Source organism: Tenrec ecaudatus, chromosome 6 (assembly GCF_050624435.1).
Source record: "Tenrec ecaudatus isolate mTenEca1 chromosome 6, mTenEca1.hap1, whole genome shotgun sequence".
Classification (NCBI taxonomy): Eukaryota; Metazoa; Chordata; class Mammalia; order Afrosoricida; family Tenrecidae; genus Tenrec; species Tenrec ecaudatus.
The window spans coordinates 91,413,316-91,426,867 of NC_134535.1; the positions used below are offsets into that span (position 1 = coordinate 91,413,316).

The 13,552-nt window shown below is 42.5% G+C and overlaps 1 protein-coding gene across 4 annotated transcripts in view; it reads right to left on the reverse strand.

Moving 5' to 3' along the window:
• The window catches only part of IRAK4 (interleukin 1 receptor associated kinase 4), a 37,321-nt gene that overhangs the window by 11,326 nt on the left and 12,443 nt on the right, over window positions 1-13,552 (reverse strand). For 2 of the 4 annotated variants that reach the window (XM_075551854.1, XM_075551855.1), the window contains 7 exons: window positions 12,583-12,768; window positions 11,524-11,684; window positions 9,744-9,808; window positions 5,905-6,019; window positions 5,007-5,116; window positions 1,984-2,167; window positions 1,057-1,119 (listed from right to left, as the gene is read on the reverse strand). In XM_075551854.1, coding sequence (XP_075407969.1) covers window positions 1,057-1,119; window positions 1,984-2,167; window positions 5,007-5,116; window positions 5,905-6,019; window positions 9,744-9,808; window positions 11,524-11,684; window positions 12,583-12,768 — 884 coding nt within the window. Of the gene's footprint in view, window positions 1-1,056; window positions 1,120-1,983; window positions 2,168-5,006; window positions 5,117-5,904; window positions 6,020-9,743; window positions 9,809-11,523; window positions 11,685-12,582; window positions 12,772-13,552 lie in introns of all 4 variants that reach the window. The other 2 variants (XM_075551853.1, XM_075551856.1) reach the window with 1 other exon arrangement.

The window sequence follows — 13,552 nt, forward strand, 5'->3', positions numbered from 1 at the left end:
TCCTCCTTCGAGGCAGGAGACTCTCTCGGGTCAATCTCTGCATGACATTTTTGATGAGAAGCCACATGAAGCTACCTTGATGTAGCCAGAACCCTGGGAGCTGGAGGAACCACTACCAGCGCTGAGATGCTTACAGTGCTACTGGATCCACAAGACTTCCCACCCACTGACCTGTGATCTTCCTGCATTCGGCATCATTGCATGTGTTTCTTGAGTCTGAAGAGGACTTTATAGATTGGTATTGGACATATGGGCTAATAGTGGACTTATGGACCTGATCTGGACTAGGCTGGCATGTTTTCTCAATATTCAAGTGTTTCTGTATATAAACCTTTTTATACACATGAGTGTTTATTGATTTGTTTCTTTATTCTACCCAGACTAACACATCCACCAAGTCAGGCTGCTAATCAAGCTTGCTATTTAGAGGTTCTGAAAAGATTGCATACAGCGTGCAACAAAAAGGCCTGATTTGTGGCAGATGGAGGACTGATTTTGCTACCACAAAATGCACCTGCTCACACAGCCATCTCAAGCGCACCAGTTTTTGCCTCACACACTTACTCCCCTGACTTCACTCCGTGGGACTTCTTTTTTGTTTCTGTGAATGAAGAGGGACATGAAAGGACAGTGATTTGATGACATAGCAGAGGTGAAGAAAAAGCAAAGGAGGGGCTGTCAGCGATGCAAATCCATAATGTTTCCAATAATGGACTAGCAGATTTGACAAATGTATTACGTGTAATAGAGAATACTTTGAAGGTGAAAGTTGTTTTGTAAAAAAAAAAAATTAAAACACATAGCTTTGAAAAGAAAATCCGTGTTTTTGTGAAGGTTTTTTTTTGGTATCCCCTTGTATACAAGTGATATATTAAGGTTCACAAATACTTCACGACAGAGCTGAGATTAAAAATATTAAATACTCTTTCCATACATTACCGTGTAATTGCCAATGGAAAGAATGCCAATAGAAGATGCTATTTCTAAATGCCAAGCTTACCCTATGCATTTAGACCATCAATACAAAGAGAAAGGGTTGGAAAAGTATACAATTACCAATAATTGGGGATCACGATGCTCATCCACAGCTGGAAGTCCAGTTATAATTTCCAGTAAAACCTGTGAATATAAGGCAATAACCAGAGAAAAACCTCTTTAGCACACAGGACCATACAGAGAAACTAGAAGGAACACAGAGCTTGCCGAGCGTGTGATGCCTCTAAGGTTTCACAGCAGAAAGAAAACAAGCCGAGGGTGTTTCACACCACCCTTTGTGCAGACCATCTTGGATTCCACCCATCCTCATAAGGAGCTCTGTATTCAGCAATTGACTAAAGACTCAGCTCTACTCAACTTGTATTCTGGAAATTCCCAGTAGTCCTTTTTCTGTCATACTTAGACTTCTCTACAAGAAAACTTTCTTCACAAGCATATCATTTTCTAAGGGACGTGGGACAGGTTTCAGGGAGCTTTCTGAACAAGATGGACGAGGAAGAAAAGCCTGCAATCTACTTCCCATGATCAGCCAGTGAAAACGCTCAGTGGCAGTTAACAACAACAAAGAGGCAAAGGGCATCCTATCTCCCTGTGCCTTACTTAGCAGTACTACTTGATAGGAACAGACTGGTGATCAAAAGATGCATTTAAATGGAAAAAAAAACAAAGAAACCAAAACGTTTCCTTTACAAAATGTGAGCGTGAGGTACTATCTGACATGATTTCATCCACTGACTTATTTGAGTGGTGTACCAATCAATGCATGGGGAATGGGTGGCAAGAAAGTCTTTTCCTGTGCTGTTTTCAGGTAACAGTACAAAAGTTCTATATATGAAAAGTTTTTCCTAAACCTTCTGGTCTCAGTAAAAACCAAAATCAACCTGCTGCCATGTTTTCCCAAGAGAGCTAAGCAGTGCGAGTGTGTTTAATAATACCCCACTTCAGACTGGAATTAATCTCATTACCAACCTTTCATATCAGACTTACCACACCAAAGCTGTAGATATCAGATTTGGGTGTGATTTCTCCTCGCAAAGCTTCAGGGGCCATATAAGCTGTTGTTCCCACAATTCTGCTAGTCATGATGGTCTGGGCAAACTTCTCAGAAGCCCGTGCAAGTCCAAAGTCAGATATTTTGGCTGTAAACTTTTCATCTAGTAATATATTTGCACTGAAAAAAATTCAAATTTTGGGGGAAAGAAATTATCTTCATAAGCAAGCCAAGCAGAATTATCTATATATCTATAACTATGTGAACATATATATTTTAGGGTATGCATCATTAAAGCCTGAGAGTTGTGCAAATGAATCCAGACTATAGCTCAAAAGATATAGTTGTCTTCCCTTTTTATTTCTCAGAAAAAAAGTAGAAATGAAATAAAACTGGTCATAGTAGTAGAGTTATTTTCATAATCTTTAGAGGGAAATTTCCCTCAAGGCTTTCTAAACCATCATTTTTGATTGCTTTCCTAATATTTTTCATTCATTTAGAACCATATGTCCAAATAGAGTATATCAAATATTTATTTTTTTAAATGATCCCTTTTCTCCTTTTCTGCACTATCAATTTTTTTTTGAAGAGGCATGATTATGGCTAAAAGATCTTCAAGGGGTGCCCCCTCCCTTCTCTGAGTCTCATCTCTCTACATGGGCTCCCTCCCACATTCTCAGGAACCTTGTTCTAGACATTAGCCCAGTTCTCTCTCTTGTACGACCCTCTCTCTCCTTTCTGAATCGTTCCCATAGGCAACATAAGCATGTTTTTATCTTTGCTATCTTACAAAATGTTTTCGGAATAGCACAACTATTTCTAGCTACCGCCCTTTACTAGCTAAGTATATGAAAAGACTTGTCAATACTCCCATCTTAGCTCCTCAGCGCCCACTCTCTCCCTTAGTTACAACCTGGCTTCTGAGTGAACCCTTGCATGACATGCTGCTGTTGCCAGACGCCGCCAAGTGGGCTCCGGACTCACAGTCACTGCATGCACAGCGGCCGATTCTGAATGGCTCCCGTGATCAGGTGAGGACCAGAGACCGCTGTGATCCACGGTCCGGTGGCTGAAACTCCATAGCCAGGCTGATCTCCCTAGGCTGGAAGCTTTACTGAAACCTGCTCGGCATGCTATGTGAGAGCCTTCGTGGCTGTCCAGGTACACTGGCGGGGAACGGAAGCCAGGTTTTCTGATGGAAGTTGAGAAATTGGTCTCCATGGAGCCACAGCACTAAGCAAATGATGGATTTTCAGTCTTCATTCTAACCTCCAGTAAGCTTCACTCTTTTGGGGACTCCCTCTTGGGAAACACCCTCTTTTCATTGTCCTCAGGGTGCCACACTTGAGTGGTGCTCATCTTGGGTGCCTTTCGGGACTCATTCTCTTCTATTTGGCCAATAAGTCTCCTCACAACTGAATATTGGAGCTTTTTCTTAGTCTCCATCCCTCTTCAATTAATGCAACAACATTATCTCTTCAGTGTTAACCTACATGTAAATAATACATAAACATCTATCTTCAGCTCTCTCTCTGAGCCCCAGACCTATATATCATACTTCCTGTTTAGCATCTCTACAGCTTTACCTTAAAAGCACCTCATATTCAAAAAAATATAAGAAAGAGACCTTGCGATCACCCATCGGCATCTGAATGTGGTACTCTCTCAATGCTTTCCACATAAGAGAATCTGGTCATTCAAGAAGTCAGAAATCCAGAAGCATTCCTGACACTTCCCTTTCCCTGACCTCTGCAACGCCAAGGTCAGCAAATCCTGCCCTCTTAGACTCTCACACCTGCTAACTTCTCTGTGGACGAACTGCCACAAGCGGCAGCCTCCAAAATACCTCTTCTAACAAACCGTTTTCTTTAAGAGAATGAACTTCTCATAATCTAAATATACTACCATTTTCCTACTAACCATTTTCCAGTGGCATCTATTGAACGTATTTAAGAGTAAAATCTTACCTTGGTCTATAATACCCTATGGACCTAGCTCCCTACTTGCCTCTCTAGTTTTATCTGACATTAATTATTGTGCCTTCATCTTTTGCATTTCAGTCATATGTAATTATTTTATTTCCTACAGTTCATTATGTTTCCATATCCCATCTCATCACTAATCTTTTCATTGTGGTTCCCTCTATCTAGAATGTTCTTTTCCCATCTTGTATGGCTACCCTCAAATTGTGTCTATTTCCTGCTCGTAATTTGAATCTAACTTTTTGACCTTAATGACTATTTATAGAATTCCTTATTATAAGCTTAGAACACTAATCACCTTTTCTTTCTAACATTTCTCATTGCTTATTATTATACATAGTTTCAAGACCATTTGCCTGAAAGCAAACCTCATAAATGCTACTACCTTTGGTAACAAATCATCCAGCGTTCCAAGCAAAGAGGAGGGGCTTAATAAATAGCTGTTAACTCACCAGTATGAGTAGTTAATATGAAAACAACACACTGAGAAGTATTCATGAAAGATCAGGGCAATTCAGCAAAGAGTGGTGACCCAGAACTTGAGATATGAACGAATTGTGGTCCGGCAGAAGTGATCAGGAAGAGCAGAATACCGCGCTGTTTAAAGAAAGGCAAGGACAAGATGAACTTGATGAGATGAACTTGATGGGCTGGAAAGAGGAAATCAGAAGCAACAAGTTGGGTCGATGGCAGAGGAGTGAATGGCTCAGAAAGGAGGCTGAGACTGGTCGCATGACTGGAAGCACGTGGTCGGTGCCCTGAAGGGTACCTGTAGGAACTGCTGTCGGCTTTGCAAAAGTGTACATTCTCAAAAAGCAAGCAAACCTCAAATACAGGACGAGTTTGGTGGGTAATGAAAACAGGTCACTGAGCAGCAGTTAAGGAGAGCATGAATGTCCTTAGTCAAGAGAGTTTTCATGGAGAAATTAGGGAGAAAGTCAGCTGCCAGGTGACCAGATGTAGAGTGGACCAAAAGAGGCAGGGAAAATTCTCCTCAAAAGATGGTTTTCTGAGACCTTGTAAAGGGAATCATTTACCTTTTAACATCTCTATGAATATGATGGTTTTCATGTAGAAAATTGATGCCGTTAGCTGTCCCTTGAGCAATCTTGCATCTCAGGTACCAAGAAAGGGGTGGCGTGCCCTCCTTATGAAAAACACAGAGATCATTTCAAAACAGAGAAGACAAATCTAGGGGAATATTTAACCCCCAAATCTTTTACAGCAACAAGGGAACATGGTATTACAGACAAACTCGTGAAAGCTGGAGCCTGAAAGGGCTGCCTTGTGTTTCCAAATCTCACAAGTTCTCCGCTTCTGACAGGGTACAGTGATACCACTTTTCTCCCCCTTCCTTTTACCCCCCTCCTTTTAGGGTAAAATAGTTGTGATTTCCTTCTCTGGAAAGTTTCTGCTTAGGACAGGTTTTTCTTTCACAGATTTTACTTCTTATTGTTAATCATGAACTTGGGCCCTAATTTACTTTTAAGGTGTCGGAAAAAAACTTTAAATGACATTAAAAAAAAAACAAACCCATGACCAGGGAGTAAATACTGACTCCAAGCGGCCTGTCAATCTTCATGGGAGCAGACAGCCTCATTTTCTCGCCCAGAGGCTCGTGGGTTTGAGCCCTGTGGTCAGCAGAGCAATGGCTATAACACACACTGCCACCAGACTCCTCGCATGGGGAGCTCTACCACTCCTGCTCATTTACAGCAAAACGCTGTGAGGATCTCCAAAGTCCAGCCTGGACCAATCACTCGACAAGTTAGATGCTTAACTCACAGAATGGACGTCTTAGTTCTATCAGCTGCACAGTTTTGAGAGAATGGGGAATATGAAGCATAATGTGGTTGAAATGACCCCATCAACACCCGTGTTAGTAATCTGACACAGAAACTGAGAGTCAGATAATTTGATGGACAAACATCTTACCAAACAAGCGAGTCTGTCAAGCAATGAGCCGTTGGGCATGTAAACGTAGACCAAGCAGAGATCATCACCATCGCTGGAGAAGCCAAGGAGTTCCACTAGGTTTTCATGTTGACACCTGAGACAAGTAATCTCCGTGACTACACCTATCACTCAAATTGTTGTAATACACACACGGCCGTCATCCGTGCAACCTCACTGACATTGCATCTTTAACAGGAAAAGCAAGTAAAATCAATAAAATCATAGTGTGCTAGGTATCGTTGCTGCTGCTCCAGCACAGTGACTCTAGGTGCATCAGAAAGAAACGCGGCCGTCCTCACGAGTGCTCTAATGTAGCTTACCTGTCCATGTACCTACCGTTACAGATCATTCATATACTGCTCATAACATGCTAATTACAGTGATACCAGATGCCGTAAAGTCCTCTTTCCATGAAATTCTCACAGAAAATAGAGGCAAACTCTAGTCCTATTTTACAGTAAAAGTTCAATCACCCAGATCCTTGGAACGTGTGATAATTTGGGGAAGCAGCAGGCCAATGTTTGTATTGGTTTATCACAATTTACAATATCACAAACAAGAAGTCTTTTAGGAACACTTTCTAACAAGTCTAACAAGTCCAACACACTAATTCGTACAGACATCTGATCCTTAATTACATCAATGTCACACATTTCTGATTTTTAATCCTATATAATCACTGATAGCTGGATCTAAGCTTTTTATACATTCGCGCGTAGAGAGCTAAGTATAACAAAACCGCAGGCATCTGTGACACAGCAGAAGGAAAGTAGTCCCTGAGAACCCAGTCCCCACTTCACGGTCCAGCTCTGCCATCTCCTGGACATATGACCTATAGCAAGTTAACAAGCTCACTAAGCCTTCTCTCTATACCTGCTAAGTGGGGGCCAATAATACCCAGATTGCAGTATGGACGCTGGGAGAACGAAATGAGCAAATGTACTCCTGTGTGAGAACCTAGACCAACTTCCAGGGCACGCCAAGTATTCCATCTAAGTGTCTGTTCACTTTGTTCCGTCAAAATCATGCACACATGGTTCTCATTATTAGATTAAATCTGATGTGCTCCAAAGAGTAGATCTTCCTCCTCATGCAGCCTTCTAGGACAGACCAGAACTGCCCCATAGGGTTTCCCAGGCTCGAATCAGTACAGAAGCAGACAGACACGTCTTCCTCCTGGGGAGGGGGGTGGGGGGGAGGGACCGGTGGGTTCGAACCACTCAGTCAGCAGCAGAGAATATGCCCACCGAATCATCGTAAGTTTCTTCTACCTTTGTACATATTCAAATACATGTAAATTCAAACCACAATGCTCCACTTTCCGCCAGACTGACGCGTTCTTTGCTGAGTTTATGGTACATGCCAGGAACTGTGGGAGGTGCTTGACCTGCTTTGTTTTACGGAATCCCCAGAACAATTTAGTAAAGTTACTACTGCTATGATTCCATTTCCCAGATGAGTAGACACATGAATAATAGTTACGAAATCTTGCCAAGGATAGTATGCTAGTCAGGGTGAGAAAGTGACACTGATTATGAAAGAGTGCATTTACATAGGGGTGAAGTCACAGTGAAATTTGAAATGGCCACACACTGCTTTATATTTATCCATAAAGCCACATGGGCATGGAATTCGAAAGTCTTTAAAAAGTTCAGTTATTCTGACCCTGTAATTCTAGATTCCACACTGATAAGAGTCTGTTGCCTGTAAAGATGTATGGAAGAAGGTGTTCAGAAGGACTTCAATTTGCGAGACTGGAAAGTAGAGACAAGCCTATGAGTGTCATAGTTGGATCCTGTGCAGTGGATTATTTCATATGGCTTTTCTAGTCACAGCCTTTGTGACTCCCACCAAGCAGCCTTCGTTTTCCTGCTGGAGCCTGGGGAGCAGTTGGTGGGGTGGGAAGGTACTGGCTGGGCTCTACGAGTCACTTGTGAGGGAGTGCTAACAGGGTTCACTGTGACTGTCATCCTGCTGGGTATGAAATGAACCCTCCCAGAAACAAGAAGAGGTGATCTCACTTCCAGGACGGGAAGAGGCTTTGTGGATTCTGAGAGTCCTGTGCATTGAACTTCCTTGATCCGGGAGCTAGTTTTGACAGTGGCAACAAGCGTTAGAGCAGACACACAACAGTGGATTTCCCAGCCCACAGAACAAGTACAACCAGAGTGCCTTTGGGGAGAAGGCAGCTGGTGGAGTAGTATGTTCCAGGCACTTATTTGGGGGAGCTGGGTTTGCTGACCCACGGAGGTAGAGCTGAGCGCCTTTCAGTTAAGGCTTATAGGAAAATGGCATGTCCTTGGAGCATTTATTGGCAGCCTGAAAAGTACTTTGTAACATTGCTTGAGCAAGGCAGCGGCCAGGCCAAAAGGCCCAGGGCCTCCTAGAGGCTTGCTCGTCGGCATGGCAGAGAAGAAACTGTCTTTACTAAACAACTATATTTTGAGCATTTCTCATCTGAGTTGTAACCTGTTAACTTCTCTTATAAAACCCACAAGTTTGAGTTCTGCGGGGCCATAGCAATGAATTATGGAACTCAGCCTCCAAAGTAGAGATGTGTGGTGTCAGCACAGGGTAAAAAGGGGTAGAAGGTGGAAGAAGCAGGTCTGACCTCTGTTGGTGGCAATTGGCCCTGGGAGCCAAACAAGGTCAGAAGTGGACCCCATGCTACTTCCTAGATCATATAGGCTAGAATGTTTTATAGTAACTTAAACTGCTTTTAAATATGTTCAATAAAGTTGGAAAATTGTTAGAACACATCATGGAGCAAATAGATCAAAAACCTGAAAAATAAAGGAGTTTTGATTCTTTTTCCCTGATGGTGTTTTATTTCCATTATTAACTAAATCAATCCCATCTATTATTTCTGTCTTGAGGGTTAGCCATTAGCAAGGAACCTTATGCTTGTAAACTGGTTTTAAAGAGTTAGGCCCATTCAGGTTCAGACCAAAATCTCAAGCTTTGGAACCAGGCAGATCTGGGTATGAATCCCAGTTCTCATATTTAGTGACAGCGTTTTTCACTGGCTGGTTTTCAGAAGTAGATCAAAAGGCCTTTCTTTCTAGTCTCTCTGAGCCTATAAACTCCATGGAAACCTGTCCAGGTTCAAACATGCAAGCAAGCTTCCTCTGACACATGGGTGGAAGCTGCATACGAGGTGTATTATCTGGTGATGGAAATCAATTGTCTCTCATGGTGAGCATTCTGACACTGAACTACCAATGTCCTTTATCTGATATCTAAACCCCACCCCCACTGCCAAAAATGCCAAACCAAATAAACCGCCCCCCCAAAAAAACAACAACCATGACTGTCAAGTTCATTTCATCCCATAGTGACCTTATAGAACAGAACTGTCCCTGCGGAGCTCCCAAACTGGGAATCCTTATGAAGCACAGTCGCATCTTCCTGCTCTGAGGCAGCTGGTGGGACTCACCCCGACTTTTGGTTAGCAGCTGGGCACCTTAGCCACCACACCATCCGAGTCCCTGTCCTGTCAAAGGGCCTATTAGGGTATAAGTGTCTTAAAAAAAAAATCTCACACTTTATTTCTCATAATTCTAGAACAGACATCGTGATAATGGAAAGCTACAAGGGCACTGGAATTCCCTGTACTTGGCTGTGACTTAAAATCTGACCGCTGTTCAGAATCCACATGGGAGTCGATGGAGCCATGGGACCACGGATCCAAAGGAAGTCTCAGGCCCTCTGCTCTAAACCCTCCACTGTCATTGCGTGCATGTGAAATGAGCAGTTTATGGTGTCCGGCGGGTAAGAAATCCTTGCCCTGTTCTTTCACACTGCCAGTTAACACTTACTTTGCCAGTACTTTTATTTCTTGATCAAACTGCTGTTTCAGTTCTTCAGTACTAATGTCAACCATCTGAAAAAGTAAAGTGAAATATAGTATCATCCCATATAATAATCCCTGTCTCCTAAAACTGGAAGACAGATAGATAGCAGGCAGGCAACTTTTGAGGAATCCACTAAGTAATGCTGAAGGACCCTGTAGAAAATTTTCATTCAACTTTTATAAAATATTTGGACTCCCCCACCCCACCTTGTTTAGAAAAATAACTTTCCTTACATTATCCTTCTCAGTTTCAGATGTAGAAACTCCACATGAAGAGAAAAAGAGAATGTTCTCCTTGTGTACTTTTGTCTCCATTGGGCTGCTCAGAACTTACAGCCTTGCTATACCCTACAGCTGTGTACGGCGGGGGCATCCTGGTGGCACCATGGGTACTGCTCAGCTGCTCACCAGGAAGCTGGCAAACGGGTACTGCCCAGCTGCTCCCCAGGAGAAAAGACTGGTGATGAGCTCCCTAAGAGATTACAGCCTGGGGAACCAGCTGAAGCAGTTCTGGAGACCGTTTTCTTTACAACAGAAAGGCATTGTTCTTTACTTTTTACAAAACTGAGATCTAGGAAGAGTAGCGATTTGCCTTTAGTCCCACAAAGTGGAAGAAAAGAACCAGGCAAATGCCTGTGTTGTGCGAACAAAATGAACTCATAGAGAAGTCACTGCGTTAACATTGGGGGAGGGGAATCTATCACAGACCACAAGCACATCTGAAAAAGGTGACTATCATATGAATATTCATTATACCAGGGGGCGTCAAAAAGTTTGTGTAAAAAAATGAAAGGAAAAGTTAACAGAGTATTCTCCTTAAATCACTGACATCCACTAATATTGATATTTTTAGAGTATCAATATTTAGACAGAGTAGATCTTCCCTGTTGAGAGTTCAAGACAAGACCTTTTACAGACATAGTTAGCCTGTAAGACAGATCAGAACCGCCTCCAATGGTTCCCCAGGCTGTAATCTCTTGGGAAGCTAATCACCTGGTCTTTTCTCCTGGGGAGCAGGGGGGTTCAGATTGCCCACTTCCGGGTGAGCAGTGAGTATGTACCCCATTGTGCCACCAGGCCCCCCTCCCGACACAGATGTAGGGTATAACAAAGCTGTAAGTCCGGAACGGCTTAATAGCGACAAAAGGACACAAAGGAGAACATTCTTTTTCTCTTAATGTATAGTTTCTACATTTAAACCGAGAAGGATAATGTAATGAAAATTTTATTTTTCTAAATGTGGAGGGAAAAATGAAAAAGTTTTGTGAAAATAAAATGAACATTTTCTACAACCTTTGTGAAGTCCCTCCCCACGTGACCACCTTAATCTCAACTAGGTATGAAACATGGTGTAGATCAGGGTTCTTCAACTTTCCTTAGTGGATTCCTCAAAAGTTGACTGTCCCTCCCCCCCCCCCCCCCCGCTATCTACCCATCTATCTATCTATTTATCTGTCTATCTATCTATCTATCTATCTATCTATCTATCTATCCATCCCTCCACCCACCTAACCCACCTACCTACCTACACACTTTTTTAATATACATATGTATCTGTCTAGGGGTCAGGCCTATAGCTTTGAAAGAAATTTTAAATTAATAACTACCATACTTAGAATAATGTTTTTACCAAAATATGTGTACAGTGAATGATTATATTTCCTAATAACTTATTTAAAAGTGATAAAGCATGAGAGGGAGCAGTTCTCTCCTTAACTCTTTGTGTCCTTGGAAATATAACTCACTGATGCCAGCTTCTTCACTGCCACGGTTCTGTCGTTCACTTGGCCTTTATACACAACTCCAAATCCTCCTTCTCCCATTTTATTACCACCAGCGGAAAGCGGCCGCTCATCAAAGTTATTTGTGACATTCTTCAATTCGTAAAATGAAAAACTGTGAAAACCTATGCCAATAAAATAAGGAAATGAGTGCCTGGGCAAAATAAAAAAAATTGATTTTAGTACTTTCAATATTTTCTACTTCTAAAGATTTGTAGAAATAGTTACAGTTTTTGATTAGGCAAATGGAAGAGAGTAAAATTATTAAAAAAGATAACTGGTAAGCTCTACCTTGAGGATTCTATTTGGTTCTTGGCTGATTCCAACAGAGACTTGCTTGAAAGAAGGGTTGTATAAACATCATCACAATCAGTTTTAGAGCTCCGCCCCCTCCCGCATTATTTGCTCCCCAGTTCCCCTTTAAAAAAATGATCCTGGGAGGAGAGAAATCAGGGGGTGAGTTGTGGGGTCAACTAATAAAGGGGCTGATTAGTTATTTTAACTGTTGAATACAAAGTTGCTGATATGGAATGTAAACCCCCACCTAATTTACAATAAAAAAATCTTGGCAGCTTATGTAAATATTTACTTATTTTTTTCATAGCCTCTGTGGTGGTTTGCAGGCCTTACGATTGCCACTCACTGTTAGTACACTAATACCCGGAAGGCAGTGTGGAGAAAAACAAAAACTACAAAAGCACACTTGCCACTGTGCCTCTGAAACCCAATCAAGCCAAATTCACATCCATCACCTCAGTTCTGACTCACGGCCACCCACGAGCCCAGGGAGGAACTGCCCCTGCGGGTTTCCGACACTGTAACTCGTTACAGGAGTAGGATGCCTCATTTTTTGCCCCTGAGGAATGGCTGCTGGTTTCGAACTGCTGACCCTGAAGTTAGCAGCCCAATGTGTAACCACTATACCACCAGGGCTCCTGCACAGAAAGAAGGGAAGATTTGTTTTAAAGCAATGATGGCCTTCATGGCAAGTTCACAGGTTGGAAGTACAAAAATGATACTTACGTGTGTCACTAACTCCGAAACTTTCACTTTCCGCACTCGAGGAGTCAGGAGGCATACGGCTTTGGTCAAGATACAGCACTGGCATCGCAGAAGGTCCATCTTGGTCACAGAAAGGGGCCTGCTGCTGCTGCTGAGCGGTTATAGCCTCTGGACAAGGGAGTGTGGTCACAGTTCTGGGAACAGCATCTGCTAAATAAAATATGCTATCAGCTGACCTTCAATGAAAAAAAATTCTATTAAAAAATTCCATGAGGCGCTCAGTTAAGTGAGCACCATCTCTGTTTCCACATTAGCTCCATAACTTCAAAGAAATCACAAGCAACCATGTGAGGACTAACAGGTGAGGACTTACTATGGGGAGTGTGGAAAGCAGTGTAGTCAGTGATTGCTCGGTGACCCACAAATACCAGAATCACCTGTGGTACTTCAAGAACACAGACTTGAGCCCAACTCCAGAAAGTCATGAACCAAAAGGCTCAGCAGGAGCGAAATTCCTACAGCTCCAACTGGGATTCCGAGACCTATTCTCTTGTCAAGACCCAGTGGGTTCACAGCAGCCTGGCTTTCTGATGGGAGCCAATTACATGACGAAGTCTTCTCCCACCTGAGCAGCTGGCTCTAGTGGCCTCTGTCTGTGGCACGCCAGAGGACTGGGAAGCATTCAAATAGTGAACAGAACCGTATGAATGAAAGTAAGGTTGATTGAATTATGCTCCCCAACCCACCCATTATGTGTCCATGATTATCATGCAGTTATTATGTAATTACCCCCATTTTGTGATCTGATGCAATTAGCCTCTGTGTTGTAAATCCTACACTCTACAATGTTAATGAGGATCTGCGGCAGATATGATCACGAGGCAGGTTGCAATCTCCAGGGTTAGGCTGTTCTCATCAATCGATCTCTTTTGAGAAATAAAAAAGATTAAACAAGAAACCTGAAAGATACCTTCTTACCACCAAGAAAGAA